The sequence below is a fragment of the Scomber japonicus genome, chromosome 19 (assembly GCF_027409825.1).
Source record: "Scomber japonicus isolate fScoJap1 chromosome 19, fScoJap1.pri, whole genome shotgun sequence".
Classification (NCBI taxonomy): domain Eukaryota; kingdom Metazoa; phylum Chordata; class Actinopteri; order Scombriformes; family Scombridae; genus Scomber; species Scomber japonicus.
The window spans coordinates 20285064-20303992 of NC_070596.1; the positions used below are offsets into that span (position 1 = coordinate 20285064).

Consider the following 18929-nt stretch of genomic DNA (forward strand, 5'->3'; position numbering starts at 1 on the left):
GCTTATGTCATCTTTGTTACCGCACAGGTTGAAGGTCAGCTCTTCCCTTTAATCATAACCATGCTCTGTAGTGGATCAAGCTAACCATAAAGGACTATAATCCCCCGCGTAACAATGATATGTACATGGAATTGTGCAGCATAAGCGCAGGAAAAGTTTGGAAGCTAAACTCAGGTTCTTGCGTGCGAGCACGGTGCACATCAGTTATGGCCGTGTGTTCTGGGAACTGCCCTGGCCCCTCAGCGGGATCACAGATGGTGGCTTGGCTGAAATGTTGGATAATCACCCTACACGCAAAAATAACAGTGATGTAATAGGGACTGAAATGAAAGGAGAGGAATAAAATGTGTTCACTGGTAACATACAATGAGGTGGCTGGTAATGTCATAGACCTTTTCACCCCGTTGGCCTTATGTGATCTGCTTGGTGGGAGAAAATCCTCTTTTCTAGTCATCACCCGGATATTGTGATCTGTGAGAGCTCAACCCATTGGTCCACAGGGCCACTGAGAGAAGGCCTAATTTATTTAAGTCTAGCTCCAATGAGCAGGATTTTATGCAGTAGGAAAGAGCAAAACCCACAGATTAATACTTTAAGACTATCCCAGCGGTAATTAGCATTACTTACCTTACAATAACAAATATTAAAGATGTGCAGGGTGCGATTTGCCAGGGGGGATGGCGGGAATTCCTTTCTATCCCTGTCTCAGCTGAATTATTTTTATCCCCTTTGGGATACAAAAATGTATCCACCTCATAGTGATTTATACTGCTTCAACCCATTGACCATATTAAAATCTATCGTTGTGCTGCAACGTGATAAGAATAAGTAGTGCAAGCTGCAGTAAAATCAGAACTGGACTTTCAACATCAGTGCTTGTGCATCAATAAGCTGACCTGCCATCTAAGTTACATGATGATACAGTAAATGGACCAAACCCCCTCTCTGATATCATATGAACCTGATCTTCTTTTAATCTTGGCTACTTAATATGATAATGTGTTTCACTGTGAGGTTCTTACCTTCTCTTGGTACTGCCTGCGCGAGGAATCCAGTGATTGGATTAGAGCCGTAGCATGGCCTACAAACATGGCGTAGCACGTGGCGCCTACAATCATACTCAGCATGGTGATCCACAGGTCAGACATGCTGACGGGTGCCCGGGCACCATACCCGATGCAGAGCATGTGGCTCATAGCTTTGAAGAGGGCGTATGAGTACTGCTTACCCCAGGAAACGTTCTGCAAGGACGAAGAGAAGGGGAGAAACAGAGAGACAGAGAGGGGGTGGGGGAAGTTACTGCAAGGCAAGGCAGAATGGAAAGACAGGCTTTTCTTTGATGGATCACTGAACCTCTACCACACATCCTGCTGGCATACTCTTCATGCCTCACAGCCTAATGCCCTCGCTGAGAGATTGAACTTTCTACCTCTATTTCTCCTCTCTCCTCTTTCACTCGACATTTACTCTTATTTTTCCTTCCTTGTTCTCCCTCTGGCTGGACCTACCTGGCTTTATTAATTCGCCAGTGGGTGAAAAACTGTTCATGTTTGCAAGACCTCAAAAAAAATATCCCTGAACTTGCATCATTTACAGAAGTCTGTGGAGTTGTTTCCTGTAAAGCCCAGGGCATCCTTCTCAGCAAGGGTTGCAGAAAGAGGAGAGGAGGACTGGGCTGGATTGTGCCCTCTCTCTGGTTTGATTTTAAGTGTTGTAATGGGATTCATTGTGTTGAAGGCAGAGGAACAGAAATACAGAGCTGGGAGGGAGGGAGTGCTATTGCTGCAGTCCCCACACACACACACACACATCAACAGAGACTCAGATCTGGCAGTCATTTATCATATTAGCTTGCATGTATACACACTTCCTAGTTGAAAATTTAGTCATGCACGGATATTTTAAACAGCGCTTTGTTACAAGAGAGGGACCCATTTGCAGTGAGTGAGAGTCGCTCCTTTAATCTCTCACAGCGTGTGTTCTCCACAAAAAAGTGACATTGTCTTGTGTGCCTTCAATTACACAATAATATCTTCAGTTGGGTTCACGAGGCCCCAATTATCCCATAATGTGTCCAGCTGGGTTCATAAGACGCAATTTCATTTTCAACTTGTTATTAAGCAGAGTGAGTTGTTTGAAAAGAATATGATCACTCGCTGCTGACTGGGAAACAACAAGTGTTGTAATTCTTTAACTCAAGATTAGTTGTATAAAGTAGGAGATGAAGGTATGCTAAGAGTTGGTGTCTTAAAGGCCTCCACACCACCATCAAGTAATCACATAGTTGTAGGGTTTTACCATTTTGTTCAACAGATTCAGAGTTGTCATGGTGACTAGAGTCAACACTGAACCTTAACTCCTTAACTGAACTAGATCTAAACATCTGAAATAAGACCTGAGGGGGAAACTCGCTATGAATTTGTAATGATGGTTTCTTTGTGTGAAGTGAAGGGAACGTTTTCGAGGTCAATATGCTTCCAATAAAGTGATTGATGGATCATCCAGAAGCAACTGAAACCCTCTCTTTCCCACTTTTTTTCTGAATTTCCTGAATTGGAGGAGGGTGCATCTGACACTTTTTCCAAAACCGGCAATCTAAAAATCCTTTCCATTTACAAAGCAATTGGCAAGGTGTGCTGTGCAGAAGACTGTGGGATTTTCACTTCTCTCTCAAGCTCTTTTTTTGGGGGGGCAAAACTACTTCCGTCACTTTTTGTGTGCACAAACAAGTACAACATAAATGCCTTTAAGGTGAGACTGTCCAAAAATGTGCACCGTATTCCCCATTATTGCACCTTTTGCCTTCAGGCGTGAACAATGCTCTACGGACTAGTTCCTTTTGAGCAGTTTGTAAAAGGATTTTTTGCCCTTTTATTATGCAATTGGAAATCTTACTAAAAGTCACTTCCATCCACAGAGGCTCTTAAGTAGGAGCCCCTGACTCCTTGGGCACCTGGGCCTGTCTGTCCACGGTATGGTGATTCTGCAAACCTTCCTAGTTATTAGGTAGTATCACTGCACAAGACTTGAAAATGTACTACCTTCACATTTTTTGTTTCAGATTTCTTTTTTCTCTCTTTTTGTAACAGTTTCAGTCTTTGAAGAAGTCACGTGTACTGTAGGAGCACATGGAGCAAGATTTAGACTCCTCATTAATACACTATGTCAAAAGTGTGCCTTTTTCCTCTGGGAACTGCAAAATATCTAGTGAGTAACTCAACCGGCCTCTCGAGGCTACATCTATGAAACCCAGTAAGTTCCTATCTGGAGAGAAATGCGACAGCTCCCTGCTACAGGCCTTGTAGCCGCAGCCAAGTTGCCGACTCTGCCAACAGCTTCAACTCCTTTAAACGAGAAACGTTGAGGAAGCGCTCCCACACAGAATACCTGTCTCACCCAAAACAGAATAGCTAATGAAAGAAATACGAAACCTCTAAAAAATATAGTGAATCTCTGTCTTTTCTGCCAGCTGACATACTTCTACATGCAACATGGTAATATACAGTAGATTACCCTATCATATACAGGCACTGGTGTCTCCTATGATTTTCTGTTCTGCTCCACTCCACACTGTTCATCAACTGTGTTGGTAAATGAGTAAATGTACAGCTAATCTGCCATGGAAGACTCACCGACTCTCATCTACATGCTGATTAATTTTTTTTTTCTGGAGACTGATTAAATTCATCCAACAAAATACTGTCTTCAAGTGCCACACAAATAACCATGATTTTTTCCCCCACCTTTACTGCAATAGACATATTTCTGGCTTCTGTGTGGGCATAAATATGTAATTTCTTCCTGTGGCATACAGCACATACACTGAATCACTTACATGCAGGCAAAACAAAAAAAACAGCACAAACCAAGCCAACCATGTAAATGGAACAAATGCCATTTGGGAGGTCATGGGCCTTAGGTGTCCTTTCACATGTGTACATTTTGCATGTGTGGTTGAGCTGGTGGGACAATTTATTGAGCAACATTGCAGAAGGTTTGTGTTGACATATTTGTATGAGTGCAAAAGCAGAAAAATGTTTTACCAGATGATGACAGATACGGCAGAGTGACTCACTGCACCTTTTGCTGTTTGTCCTTGTACGCGTTTGGTGAACGTAGGGACTGTTTGTACTGTTTGTTTCAAACATTTAGGAATTATATAATGAGCTTGTCATATAATTCTGTTGAGTATGGGCCATATAGGGTTTAAGCTTTGACGTCACATTGCATTGTGCATTGGGTGTGTCATATTTCTGATGTTTGTTCATAAATAGAAAATAATATAAAGATGCTATTTTGGAGCTCTTTATTGTACAGATTTTATGATGAAGATTAACACTGAAGGAGCAGACAGAAAATTAAGGGTGTCATGGAAAGGCAAGGATGCTTGAGGCTTGCATATTTAAAAACATCAATAACAATCAAGAATGAGTCCAATAAATGAAAGTATAGGCTATAGATTCACTAAAAGTTAATAACCAGTGCCTCTTTGCATGAAGTTCTACATCATAAATCAAAACTGATTTGAATGAGTGTCTTACAGTAATGTGCTAACAGCCTAGCTTAACACAGTCTCTATAGTGGACTAAACTGTGGCTCCTAATTAATAATCAACAGATGAGAGACCTTTTATGCTAAGTCCTATATTCACTGTAAATAGGCACAAATTGATTAAAAAGTGTAAGATGATCAGGAAATACTTATAGTAATTCATCATTTATTTTATTAAAGAAAAATTCATCTGATAAGAATGGCTCACATACTTCCAGGCAAGCAGTTTTTTAGATGCTAAAAGCTGCATATTTGGGATAATGACGCTGGTTGTGTATACTGTTGCTGATGGTTATAACAAATCCCAAAATATGGATATTTTTATGGGATGAAGACAGAGTAAGAATGAGAGAGACTTGGTAACTGAGAGTGTTGCAGGAGTAAAGTCTGTAAAGTGCACTTTACAGGAGCTTTTAATGTAACAAGACAAATCCACCGCACAAGCCACAAGACCAGCAACATAACTGCAGTGTTATTTTTCACACCACTGCTCTTAAATCAGTGTCATTCCTTAATTGGATTGCTTGAATTTGTACCTTTCCTGCTATCACAGTAAGTGACTCACTTACATCTGATGAGGTGCATTATGACTGCAGCAGTCTGTCATAAACACTTATCAAATGGAAGACATACACATATCTTTCTTCAGTATGTTAAAAGTGTTCAGGAACACCAGACATTTTTCCAGACACAACTGTCATAATTATTTAACTATTGTTTCTGACCATATAGCCTTTTGTCCTTTGGGAGGGATGACTTTAACACTTTCTGTTTGTATAGTATTATGCCCATGTTTTTATTAAATGTGGCTAACACAGCAGATGTATTCAGTTCCTCCAGAGTTGTTCTAAATATAATGAAGATCTAAAAGCAGCAAAATAAAACCAGTTACTGTATGTTCATCTTTCAGTAGCTCTACCTTTGTTTATATGAAGAACTGTAAAGTGAATTCACAGCCTTCATTATTATACACATGCATTAACACTAATCTCATCCCACACCACTGTATGCTAATCAACAACTTGAGAGTTTCTATAATTAGACTGCGCCAAGTGTTGACTATGAGCTCGTGAGTTTAACAACTTGCAATCATTTTAATTCATTAGTCACAACATCTCCAGTGTCTCCAACAGTCCCTTCACACAAGATGTAACTGGTTATGTGACCGCAAAGGCACTGTATGATTCACCATCCTCCCAGTGTTATGTGTGACCCAAAGGCATTGGTTGGTGCTGATACCCACGAATAAGACTAACACGATGTAATGCATGGCTGCAAAGGACAGGATTTGACCCCTGAACAACACCAGTGCTCACAGGGCAAATAACAAAACAACAGAATGTTTTCTCATCTGTACACCCACACTGTTTCAATAGCTGTCCTAGTTTCACTGCAGCATTACTTATTATCGAAAGCCTAAGAAAATGCATTTCCTGTCATATTCTCGTGAAAATTACACTTAAGTCTTTTAGAATGTGCAGGTGTTTTAAAACATATTTTTTCATGTTACAAACATTTTGTCCTTTCATTTAAATGTTTCATTCAAGGTTAACACTCCCTTTGTGTTTTTCTTTTAATATTCATATTTTTAAATTAAACTGAATGTGGATAACATTTATATTAACTGATGATTTAATTACTTTAGTCACGTGACTACCTAACCCATGTATGGGGATAAATATGTGACGCACAATATCCATTTTTCAATTACATAATCAAACTACAAGCTGTTCACTCTGGGAATACACAGAAGGCAGTCTCTGAGCATATGAGTGAGGAGGGGTAATGAAGGGGTCAGCAGGCTTGAATGAGTACCCAACTGTACAGTAAGTTGGCAAGAAAAGCACTCACAGTTGTGTATCTCAATATGAGGGTTGTGATTATCTTTGTTTTATGAGTGAAGCAAGTTGTAATGCTCTTCTCCTAGTCAGCATTCTTCTTGGACTTGGCCTGCCAAAGGTTTCTGATATTTTCTCCTTACTTGTCTATTTCTTTTATTTCTTTTCGACAAAATTGTTACTCAAAGTTGTAAAGTTGGAGTGTTGGTAGGGCTGCAATTATTTTCTTTATCAATTGATCAAAAAACCCAAAGATATTCATTTTACAAAAGACAAAGAAAAAACAGTAATCCTCCCTCAAGTTAATCAGCTAATTGTTTCAGTCAGTTGTTGTGGGTTAGGAGACACATGTGAGTCTGTGCTTTGTGATGTATTGCTTAGTTGTGGTATGCCCTTTCTTTTTGAGTTATAAATAAATGTCCATTAGCAGGCAAAGGCTACTGAAAAAGAATGAAAAGAATGACATTCTTTGGAGTGACGTGACTTCTTTTTCTTTTTGGTGTCCAATCATGTGCAACCAAGTATACAGCAGCCACTTTCACTGATTAGCAACACCCTCAATCAGAAAGGTTAAACTAACTGGGGCAACCTGTTTTATGTTTGGAAATGAGAAAGTGTCCGCACTCGACTCTCATCACAGGTATACAGATGACGATAGCGGCCACATTAGAACAAGAGTGATCTTGTGTCCTTCAAAACTCAGTGTTGCTGTTGCTGAGTGCTGTCCTGAGCAGCCATGCTTGACATCTTAACAATTCTGCTGGAAATACTCCTGCATTTGTGAGTCACTCCCTAGCGTCTGTGATTAAATCCTCCTATTAGCAGCAAGGCCACTCTGACACTGAAGGGTAAAAACACACAACAAATGACACACAACAACAATTTCAACCAATTTAAGACGTTCTGCACCGAGTAATTTACCGAGAGAGCAACAAAAATTTGCTCCTCACATAAGGGCAAAATCAGTCTTGCGTTTAACTGAGATGAAAGCTTCTTGTTAAGAGAAATGTGACATAGAAAGAGAAAAGTTTGATTAATTTATAAACTCTGGATTAAGCCAGGCTGTTGGAAGTGACTCATTTGGGTGTTTTGGGAGAAATAGAAGGGAAAGTAGTGGGTGGTCTAAGGACAAAAAAGGCCAGGAAGGGTGACTGATGCTGAAGGGCAGTTATGCATGGTTAGACATGTTTTTTTTTTCTCCTTTTGTGCGTGTTTTTATCTACCTACTGTATAGTATCTGCCTGTCTGTTTGCCCCTTACCCTCACTGGGACATGAATCCTCAGCAGGCTACTGCTCAGCTGTCTGTCTTTTAATACAAGCCTGGACAGGAGCAGTGAGCTCACACAGACCCACAAAACACACAAGTTCCTCCAGGCTCCTGAAACACATATCTTTACACTCCACATTCAGACAAAGCAACAGCCCATCACCCTCTCACCCGAGCCAGCGCAGTGACAGCAACATTATCTTGTCTGGTGATTAAGTAAATGCAGCCTCTAAAGAGTAAGAAGCTACTTTCAGGCCATTAGTCAAGAAGATAACAGGCTACACCCTGTGCTGCACCACTCAGCAGTATCTACAGTCCTCGTTGGCCCCACTCTTCTTCTCACAGCTGGAGACAGAAAGGACAAAGCCAACAACAGAGAAACAGAAAAAAATCTGAGTTTAAAGTTGTCACTCTTGAGCAACTTTGAAGACAACATTCACCTGACAGTCACTCTCCCGACAAGACGGACAGTTGCATTATGTATTTATACCTGCTGTAAAAAGAAGGGGGGTGGACGGGGGGACGTCATCAAATTTTTTTTTGTTTATGAACACTAATGCATTGTGATGGTGTGAGAGGAGGGATTCCACATATGGGTTGGGCTTTTCACTTTGGATTTGCCAGGCCGCAGTCAGCACACAGGCATCTACTTCTGCAAGGATCCACAGGGAAGAGATTCCACAAATTGCTCATTCTGCCACATCAGAGTCAGAAACACTATGTTAGCTACTCATGAGCTGACACCCTGCAGTAACAATCACAAAGAGTTTGGCTCCAAATGTGTCTCAATTAGGGCTGCAACTATTCAATTATTTTTTTATTGTTGATTGTTCTGTTTTCCATTGTTATGCATCTGCTCAGTAAATAGCAAAGCAAGCATTCAATCAACACAAAAACTACAGAAGGTGATCAGGAAAATAAATGTGAACAATTAAATTATTCCATTATTCTGTTTTTCTGACTGTGTGACTTGTCTTCTGTTTTTTTTGTGTGTGTGAAATGTTGAATTTGTGGAGCTTCCTCTGTATTTGAACATCAGGGGTATGATTATTAACTGCCCTGAAAATAATGCAATTGATGCCCGTCTTCTCCCAAGATTTTATGTTTTTGGCCTTTTTGCACTGTGACACTGTGTTGTTGGTGCAGTATTCTCCTTAAAAGTACTGATTCATTTTTTATAAAACTTTAAATCAAAATTGCACATAGCCCTAAATGCTTACTTTCTCCGACCACTAGTCCAAAACAGAGTTATTCTACTTACAGTGGAAGGAAGAGAGATAAATCCATGTTTGAGAAGCTGGAAGCAAAGATTGTTTGTTTGTTTTCTTTGATACATAATTGATTATTCAACAAAGTAACAAATCAATTAGCAAAACTGCTGTGGATTCATTTTCTGTCTATCCTCTACGCAATTTTGACTAATCCTTCCATTTGTATTCATATTTTCATTCCTGAACACAGCATGAAAAAAATGGACAACAGATTCATGAAACATATGGTCCTAATCCAAACAGTCCGAGAAGTTGTGAAACTGCTGAGAATTGAAGGCGTCATTGTCGCCTTAGTCTCCCATACAGACAGACTCTGTGAGGCTCTATATATAGGTATGCTATCCTGCAGACAAGCAGCTGCAGTCTGAGCATGTCACTAGAAACCTGATATCTGTGAGGAGCTATGAGATGTCTCTGTGATGCTGTTTCTACATGCTGCATATAATTTATTCTCCAATTTCATTTTTACCAAGGAGAGAAGATTTAGATGAGTCAGTCGTCACAGCTGTAACTATCCTACAAGCCTTCAGCACACAGCTATCCTATATTAGCTCTTTGTTTCAGGGGCCCTTTTGCAATCTCCTGTTATGGTTATAGCTTTTCACAGCCCAAATGATCCTGCTGCAGAGAGGGCAGCAAATTAGCCTTTTGCATGATTCCCATTTCATATCGATTTGCATCAGGGAATATACTGTGTGTGATTCATTCTGGGCAAGAGGAGCAGCGAGAAGCGGTTCATCATTAAGCCGCGTGATTACAAGTAAATCTGATTCCAGAGTGCTGTTCATCAAAGTTTAAAATCTGGGGTTGCTCTAGTAAATGAAGTAAATGTTTGCCCAGTTTTGTGTACATAACCAAGGATGAACTGTGAAAGTTATGTGTGGAATTATAACACTGCAAATTCCTTTCGGTGCAAACAGAGATGGATAATGTCTGTTTGGATGAATAACACATGTTGGTTGGTATTGGGCTCACTTGGGCAACTCATTGCCTGAAAGTAAAGAGAAGAGTGGGATGTAGAGTCGTGATGTTGAGGAAAGGTGACATTTGCACCTCCAGTCTGATGCCCGTAAGCAGTCAGTGTGCATGTGGAATACAGAAAATGTTTGTTGGAGAGTTGGAAGATGAAAAGGCAGAAGATTTCCCGGGGCGAGCATTTACAATTGGCATTACCCAGGAGGCCTGCGCCCACTTCTGCACTATCACATCTCCGTGAGTGGAGCAACTGCAGCCCGCTTGACCCCAACTCTGAGAAAGAGAAGAAGGCGGAGGAAGACAGAGGAAAAAGCAGAGGCGAAAAGAAAAAAAGCACAGATAGAAAAGAGACAGTCCCTAGAGTCCTCAAACTAAGTAGTTTGCTGTTTGCCATAGTCTAAAGAGATGCCAGGCCAGAGTGGATCAAGAAAATAAATGGATGGACAACATCTGAAAGGAGAACACTAAGGAAAGCTGTAGTGAATGTTGAACTGAATTTTTGACACTAGATATGAAAGTGAAATTTGTTACACAGTGCTGTTACAATGCCATTAGGATGCATGCACTGTAGTACTGTTTGTATGAAAAGCAGTTTCAATGCCTCATTATGCTGTTTCTTTGTAGATTGTAGGGAGTTTCAACGATTAGTCGATTAATCGAGTGGTTGCTGACTAGTCATTTTTTAAAGAAAAATGTCTGAAGTCTTTGATTCCAGCTTCTCAAATGCAATGTGTTTCTTTAGTCTTTTATCAGAGTAAACTGAATATGTTTGGGTTGTGGAATGTTGTGGACAAAACAAGTCATTTAAAGACACCACTTTGAGCCCATTTTCTGATGTTTTACAGAACAATTTGAGTTAATCAAGAAATGAATCAACAGATAATGTAAATACTTGTTAGTTTCAGCCCTAATGTGTATGAAACAGAGTCCTAGATATAAACAGTGCCTGATGAATATCTCTGATATAAATGAACTACCAGACTCCAACATCGCTCTAAACAAGTCAAATACTGAATCAGAACAACACACCAAGACAAAATACGGCATGTTGACACAACATGTTACCACAACTCGACATTATCCACATGACTACTTAATTTGTTTTGTGTTAGCGCTTCCTGCTTTTTGTTATCTCGAGTTAATTTTAAGTTTTTCAATGACATTACAAGAAAATACTACATTATTCACAGCCTCTGCCCAATTACACTACAGTCCAGCTCACTGTGAAGAGCAGCCACCCCACACTGAACTCCTGTAACAGCCTACGCGTCAAATCTAATGTTTTTAAATGACTCACATTTTAGTGCCCTTATTATAATCTAACATGATTATCATCACTGATGTGCATTCCACACTGTCACAGAAATGAAAAAATGTGCACTCTGATCGCATTCCTTCAGGGTTTCTGACAGCACTGTCAGCCAAAGTGGTGATCACACTGGCTGACAGTGGAGGAAGTGGAGCCATAGTCTTGTCTGGTTCAGGTGTGGTAAAGCTCACCAAGACTCAAACTGAAAGCAGAAGAGCAGTGAGCAAAAAAAAAAAAAAAGAGAATGAAATAGAATAAGGCATATCAACCAACACTGTTATACTCCACTACAGATTTTCTATCACTCTTCTCTCTATTTTCATTACAGTTAGGTTGACAGGTACATAATCTTGAAACAAGAGCGGGGTTTGTAAAACCTGTTATCTTGTGTTGCTCCGTAGCAGCAGAACATAAAAGTCAGATGCTTCGACTAACAACATAATGTTCGAGGAGGGCTACTATGATGATTTGACATTTAGGAGGGCAGGTAACAAACTACAGGTTTCTTTTCCTCTATTACCTGTTGCAAAAATACACACAGAGGTGCACCTTTATTCATTCATGTACATGTCTTCCTGACTTAATTACCTTTTTGGAAGTGTTCAGATCTAATAAGTTCACCTCTGCATCGACTGTTCTCCAGTGCCTCAAACATCGCTCTAAAACAGTTACCACATCAAGTTGTTTGGATGTTATTCATGGATTTCTTTAAGGGTTTTACAATAGCAAGCTCAGATTGAACTGGGACACTGTTGTTGTCAACAACAATTGTTATTGATTCCCCAGTCTCGTCTGATTAAACGTCTAATCCCCTTCACTACAATGGACGTGATTTAACTTATCTGCTACTGTGTTCTGAGGCTACTTTGATATTCTGGCAGCCCAGTTAGGAAGAATACATACAAATTGACTTTTCACTGAAGCCCTTTGACAAAAAGATTATCCAATTATAATTTAAGCAGGCCTTTCAACATCTGTATTTCTCTACATGCCATTTTTGGTTACCCAGAACCCAAACAACAGCAAAAATGCCCAAACTTTGTGATTACAACTTCCTTTTCTGTCACGTGACACACACTGGCCAAAGAGACTTTTTCCCATAAACTTAGACTGTGACAAAGACATCTGTAAATCAGCACATACATTTTTTGGAGTGGCACCTCCCTCGAAATGACTTGTAACACTATCAGAACAGTTTAATTATTTTAACCCCATTCAAGTTAGCAGAGGGCTAAACCAGTAGTTAGCCTGCTAGTTCGTCTCTATTGAGCATGCTTTATAGGCTCGATGATCCAGGTGATTTTATACCCATGAATTGAACTTTTTTGCTTAATGCACTAACTACTATCTAGTAAACCCTCACTTCCATGAACGAGAAGCACTTCATTTACCAGCTAGGTTACTGGCATTTTGCGATGTGTGGCATTTTCCCATTTGTGGAAAAGTTTAAGGTAATGTTAACAGGTCCATACTGTTGTCAGATTTTGCAATGTTAGTGTTTGTCAGCTGGAGACGGCACTTGCAACCTACTCATTGAGCCAACATCAGTTTAATTTGCAAATTGACGAGCTTAAAAATCTACCAGTGACAGTTTTCATTTCAGTTGGCAAATATCGTGGTCACCGGCTAGAAAGAAGCAAGCTGTTGTCTCACTCTAGTTGAAACAAAGCACTCTTTCTTTTGAAAATGAAATAAATAAATTGAGAGGTAAATCTGTTGTTATCAGTATAAACTATATTTTTGCCATGAGAGAATGTAAAGTTTGACAGGCATAGAAAACAAGGGGAGCAGGGCTTAATAAACATTGATTTAAAAGACTGCTCCGATAAGTTCAACTGTCATACAGATCATATATATATCAAATGCCAAAATAACAAACAAAGGAGAAAAGTGCAATACTTACAACCATACCGTTTAGGGACACCCAGCAGTCAGGGGGGAAGTCTTGTAGGAGAGGCACCAGATACTGGAGACAGCCATCCCAGTGACACAGAAGCAGCATCATCCCTATCAAATTAAATATTCTTACCACAGCACTAGCCAGGTCATAGGTCATATGGAAAATCTGCCAAAGAGAAAAACAGATGGAGAAAGAGACAGAGAGACCTCAGTTAGACCTCTTCAGTATCTCCTTTGTTGTGTGAGTATATACACTCAAATACATCATTTATGTACAATGTTGAGAAGTGATGCAAACCTCCAAACACAGTGGTTTGAATTTTACCACATGCGCTGGTATTTTGGAGACATAAAAAGATTAAAGAGAGGCTTAAAATGTTCGCAAAAGCACAAAGTCACTTTTGAAGTAGACGGCATGCAGCGCCAGTTTGGCCACCAGAGAATTCGGCCAGTGTGTGTGTGTGTGTGCATCTTCACTCACAGATGTTGAGCTGTTCATTCATAATTCAGCATGGCTGCGATCCAAAACAAACTGACCAGCAAATATACATACGGCATAGAGTACTCTGTAATGTAGAGCAAGAGTTTGTCAGGGAAATACTGAAGAATGAAGGGAGTGCACACCTCTGGAATAAAGAGCCAGGAAGTGTGTTTAAATGCCATGGACTGAGGCAAGTGTTATTGCCGGTGTGGCCTCACCACAGGAGGAAGTTTCAGAATAGAAAGTCATCAGTGGGGTGAGTAAGCATATCTGCAATGAGAAGCAGTTTCATTTACTTTGGACCTGGGCGAGGAGAATTGACTCATGCTTGGTCAACTGTGGCACTAATTCAGAGTTTCTCATTAGCATGAGAAACCCATTACTTCTTTCCAGGTTAGTTATTCCATAATCTTCCACACACTGAAGCTCAATTTCTTCTTCTGAAAATAGTTAAATATAGACAAAGATAGTGGCTGATTGGTGGTTTTGCATAATAAACCTGCTCCATTTGCCAATTTGTTGAATGAAATATTTCAGGTAATTGTCATCTATTTTTAAGGCGATGGCTTTCCATTCCCTGTAAAATGCCTATTCTACATATAATAAGTGTAATGACAGATTAATTGGATTAATTAGGGTATGGTACACCCAACTGTCATGTGATTAACAAAAAAAGGAAAAAAAGAAAAAAGAAATCACATAAAGTAAGAAAATAGCTTTTTACTCAGGAATGTTTCCCTACTTTGATCAGACATTCAAAGTTGGAAGTGGTACAAATAAAATAAAAATACAAAATCTAGTTCTTCTTTAGAAAAAACTGCTCCCTTATTACCAAGTTGCAGTGCAATGAGTCCAGAACTCACTCCAGAAAAGGAGAAGAGTCTGAGTGTGTACTTCATGCTTAGATGGATTTTGGCATAATTCAGTGCCATATAAACCCCATTAAACCCCAGGTGTGTTAAAGGCTCTTTGAATCCATCATCTCTCCACCCCGGTCTATTGTGACTGTCCTGTAACCTTTCTGCACAAAGGACAGTGTCCACACACAAAACAGAAGAGAGAACAAGAGGCTGGGCTGGTGCTCAGATCCCTCTGTGGTTCGACTCATCCACAGGGAGATACAGTGCACTGCCCTGAAAGGCTAAAATTAGCCACTAGCTTACAGGATGGCTGTCTCAGTGCACCCAGTATCTCTTCTGCTGCCTACATCTTTATTCTTAATTTAGAAGAACGCTCTCTCTCTGTCGTGAGCGCGCGTGTCTTCACATTCATCACAGTTTGATGACTTAATAGCAAAGAACAACAGACACAGGGCAAGAGAGATAAAGACGAGAGTGAGAAAAAAAAAGAAAAAGATAAAGGTAACTAATAAAGGTGTATATTCCTTAAGGATCGCAATAGGACCGGAACACAGGAAATAGCACTTTGGTCCCTCTTTGAATTGCAAATAATTCACACAAGGCAGAAATAGAAAAGTGTCAACTGATTGTCTGCTCTTTCCTTCCTCCACTAAGGGATAATCAAAAAACACCACAAAATTGGGGTCTAGGGTTTACAGGGAAAGCAAGCGACAAGGCTGCTGCTGAATGAGCTTCAGGTTAGATGTCTGAAGGTTGCAGAGAGGTTTTACAAATTCCCAGGGACCGTTTCACTTTGCTGGGAAGCCGCTGCAACCTTTGGGTCATGCTCGCCGAGGGCAGAGAGGGAATGTAGATGTAGAAACTCATTAACACAATGTGGAGTTTGTTTGGGTTTGAATTTCAGGGGCACTAGTCTGAAAAGTCTGTCAGTGTCAGCAGGTAGCCACGAGGTAGTAGTCTATTAATAGAGCTCTTAATAACAGAGGCTCTGGGTGTAGTTCAGTGGTCAGGTCAGAGGATTATACAGGATAACCTTCATTATGATGTGGGGATATATTAGGCTGAATTTATTTGAAACAGTGCAGTGTCGCAGTTGTTGCCAGGGAAAGAAACAATCTCTCCATATGGCAAAATGAATTCTTATATATATATTCTACTCTTTTTATGGTAAAGACTAAATGAATCCCACAAGAAAAACACAGAGAAACAATAAAACAAAAGATGGAGTGAGGGTGTGGAGGGAGAAAGTTTAAGTTGACTGTATTGCATTCAGAAGTCTACTGTCAGACTCAAGGGAGGGAATTAAGGACATGCAGAAGGCTGCGGAGAGAAGACCCTATGTCATGCTCAGGATATGTGTCAGAACAAAGAGTCTTCAGTTTCCTCACTTTCAAACATGCTCATTGCTAAGCAACATCTACTTTCTGTTATATGTGAGGTATTTAATATACATATATATTTTCTAATAACTAAAAATAACTAAAAATCCAGCTTTCATAAAAGAAACAAGATGAACAATGAATTTAGAAGAAATTGTTGGGTAGTTTTATTTTCATGGACAAAACCAAGTTATGGTGATGTAAGTACCTGCTCTGCCACAAATGAAAAATGTTTAATTTTGTTCAAATAATTAAGGTTTATATTTCTAATAGCAGCTGCACTAGTAGATGCCGAGCTGTATGGGAAGTAAACCCCAGCAACATGCTTCACTTTTTCTAAAAGACCAATGAAAAAAACATTAAATAAGAGAGTGCATTAACTCATAGACGCTACTGGAACTGAGGCTAATCAGATGTGATGTCATGACTTTGACTCTCTATAGGTGAGTAAGTGTTTTCTCCAAGAGGATTCTGGGAGTGGCTGCAGTACCAGCCTGTCATGCTGTCTGATTTGGGTAGCTTCTTTGCATGTGGGCAAAACTGCTGTGCAAAAGCAGCATGAGGATGAGCTTACACTGTGTGCTGTCACGCAAGACATTGTTTCTTTTTCCAGTTCTGTCTCATGTGTTTTTGTGCCAATGTATTGATTTGATTTTGTTTTCATGACCATCTGTTTCTGTTGATCCGTGTACTTTCAAAGTGTAGCTTGGCTATGATCCAACACATTGTTTGTGAAAGATCCAGGGCTTCGGGTGCAGTGTTTGTGTTGTCGCATTTGCATGAACGTGCCCATGTGTTTCAAGATGAGAGGGGGCCTGTAAAAACTCTTTAACCACCCGCTCACATTACAAGAACAAAGAACAGCAAGGCAGTGACATTTCTGAACACTGTCCCTACATTATAGGCACAACAAAGCAGTCGACCTAGCAGTGCGTCCGCTGGAAAAGATCTGAATTCATTTTCAGAGTGCTCTCTCTCTCCTTCTACATAAGCTCTCATAAAAACTGCACGACAGTAGGAAATAGGTAGCACTGATCAGCATCACCAATACTCTCGGCTGGCATTGGTAAGATATAGGCTTAGAATTTAGTGCATCAAGCTTAAATTTGACCGGGGACAGGGGCATAGGTCAGTATAATCCTCTAAACACAGTGGAGACAAACAGCCAAGATGTGATATGATAGGTCACAGTCTGGTTGTGTCCAGCCAGCGTGAGGCTAATGCACATTTGGCCTTTCCCCATCTATTCAACAGCGCTATATGGGAGTAGATGAGGATGTAAAACTACTGTAGGAGGTATTGTGTGTCTACATACACAAACATACTTCAATGAACAGGATTTATAAGACTGTGGACAGTTAAACTTCAGTGCATCGTTGCCATCTGTATCGCATGCATTACCGCTGAATAATAAAACAACTGAACTGACAACTAACAGGGAAGGTGTTACAGTAGGTGTCTAAAAATTATGGAGGTGCTGCGGTTCGTGTTATACTTTTGAAAACGTTTTATAATGGTGTAATCTGTCAAGTTGACATATGTACTTCTGACTGACATTTTCAATCTGATGTGCAGAGAAAAGAGCATGCAGGAGAATTACTCATCATCTAGCTGTGGGCCTTGAACACGCAATTACAAAGTGTTCTTTATGCATCTTCAAATTGGACATGAGTGACCTCTGTTTGAGGTTAGTGAGGATTAGCGAGGGACTAATTTGAGGGGATTAAATCCACCACTGGCTATTACATTGAAGGATGACAAAACTGCTTCCAGGAAAATCTGGAATTCTCCCGCTTAACATCGTCTTGCAAATCTCCTTTTGGATCTCTCTTGGTTTTGCTTAATCACAAAATTACAGTTGAACTTGGATTTGAAAAATCATATTATCATCTAATGGGAATTCACTGGGACTTAGGGAGTCTCATGTTTTCTTCTGCTGTCTATCTTCTTATATCTACCAAAAGAGTTGTTAAATTCTTTGTACTTATATTAAAAAAATATGAATAACTTCTGAAGACAATATACAGCTTTAGCAGATAAGGCGTAGTATGGAGAATTTTATGTAAACTGGAAGTACATTGCCAGTGCTATTCTCTCCCCCAAGAAAAGCAGCTTGCTGGAAGTAATTAGAGTTCACATGACTGCGATGCACTATGCGTAATCATGTTGATACATGTATAGTTCAGACATAAATAAACATAAAAAGAGTTGGCATTATTTCAGAGCTTCAGGCAACATAATGTATGCTCCAGGAAGCTAATCAGTCTGCAAATGTGTCTACAATGCAGACAAGCAGAGAGTAGACTCCACAAGAAAAGGACAGAAGAGAAGCAATGCTGTACTTCCAATGACAAAGCAGAGTTCAAACTGTAAAAACATTGATTTCCTGTGTTTATAAAAAGCACTGAATCTTCAGAAACAGTACATTCAGTTAATGAGGCCCAACAGCAATTTGTAGCCAGAGACTTAATTAAAAGGCAGGTGGCGATCGATGGGATCTTTACACGGGCAGAAAACAAGTAGTGATCCATTAATGTAACAGAGAACATCTGAAAGAGGAGAGCATTATTTCTTCTATGCATGCACTTCACTGTCAAAACACAGAGAATCAACTTCAGTTTCAGTTGTTCTTCCTTATTGGTTTAATTAAAATGCATTTTGTGTATTTAGTTTGATTTTGAAGTCATCACAACCTGATTTTTACATTATTTCAGCAACTAACCATTAAATGAAAGAAAACCAATAGCCAAGCATTTTAATAGTGAAGTGATCTTTGAGTATTTCATGTAACAACAACAATCAAATATCACTGAATCAAATCGAGCCTGACATTTGATTTCCATCTTACATTAAAATATAATGGTTTGGGACTTTATTACTTTTTATGTTGAAGTTGCTATTTTTCTCTTGATTTTTCATGATGCAATTACTTCACTACAAATATTATCCATAAATATCTGACTATATCCTTGTGACCCGCAGCAGCAGATGCATGTTTGTGATTGTTAAATAAAGCTTCTAATGTTTAGGACTGCACAAATCACAAATGAAGGTCTTTGAGTGTGGGATAATAATAGACATGTGACGTTGTAGATAAG

General features: G+C 39.7%; 1 protein-coding gene across 1 annotated transcript in view; it reads right to left on the reverse strand.

Moving 5' to 3' along the window:
• LOC128380274 (potassium/sodium hyperpolarization-activated cyclic nucleotide-gated channel 1) overlaps window positions 1-18929 on the reverse strand; it is a 70589-nt gene that overhangs the window by 26004 nt on the left and 25656 nt on the right. The window contains exons 3-4 of the mRNA XM_053340021.1: window positions 13116-13277; window positions 1023-1241 (exon numbers count right to left, since the gene is read on the reverse strand). Coding sequence (XP_053195996.1) covers window positions 1023-1241; window positions 13116-13277 — 381 coding nt within the window. The remainder of the gene's footprint in view (window positions 1-1022; window positions 1242-13115; window positions 13278-18929) is intronic.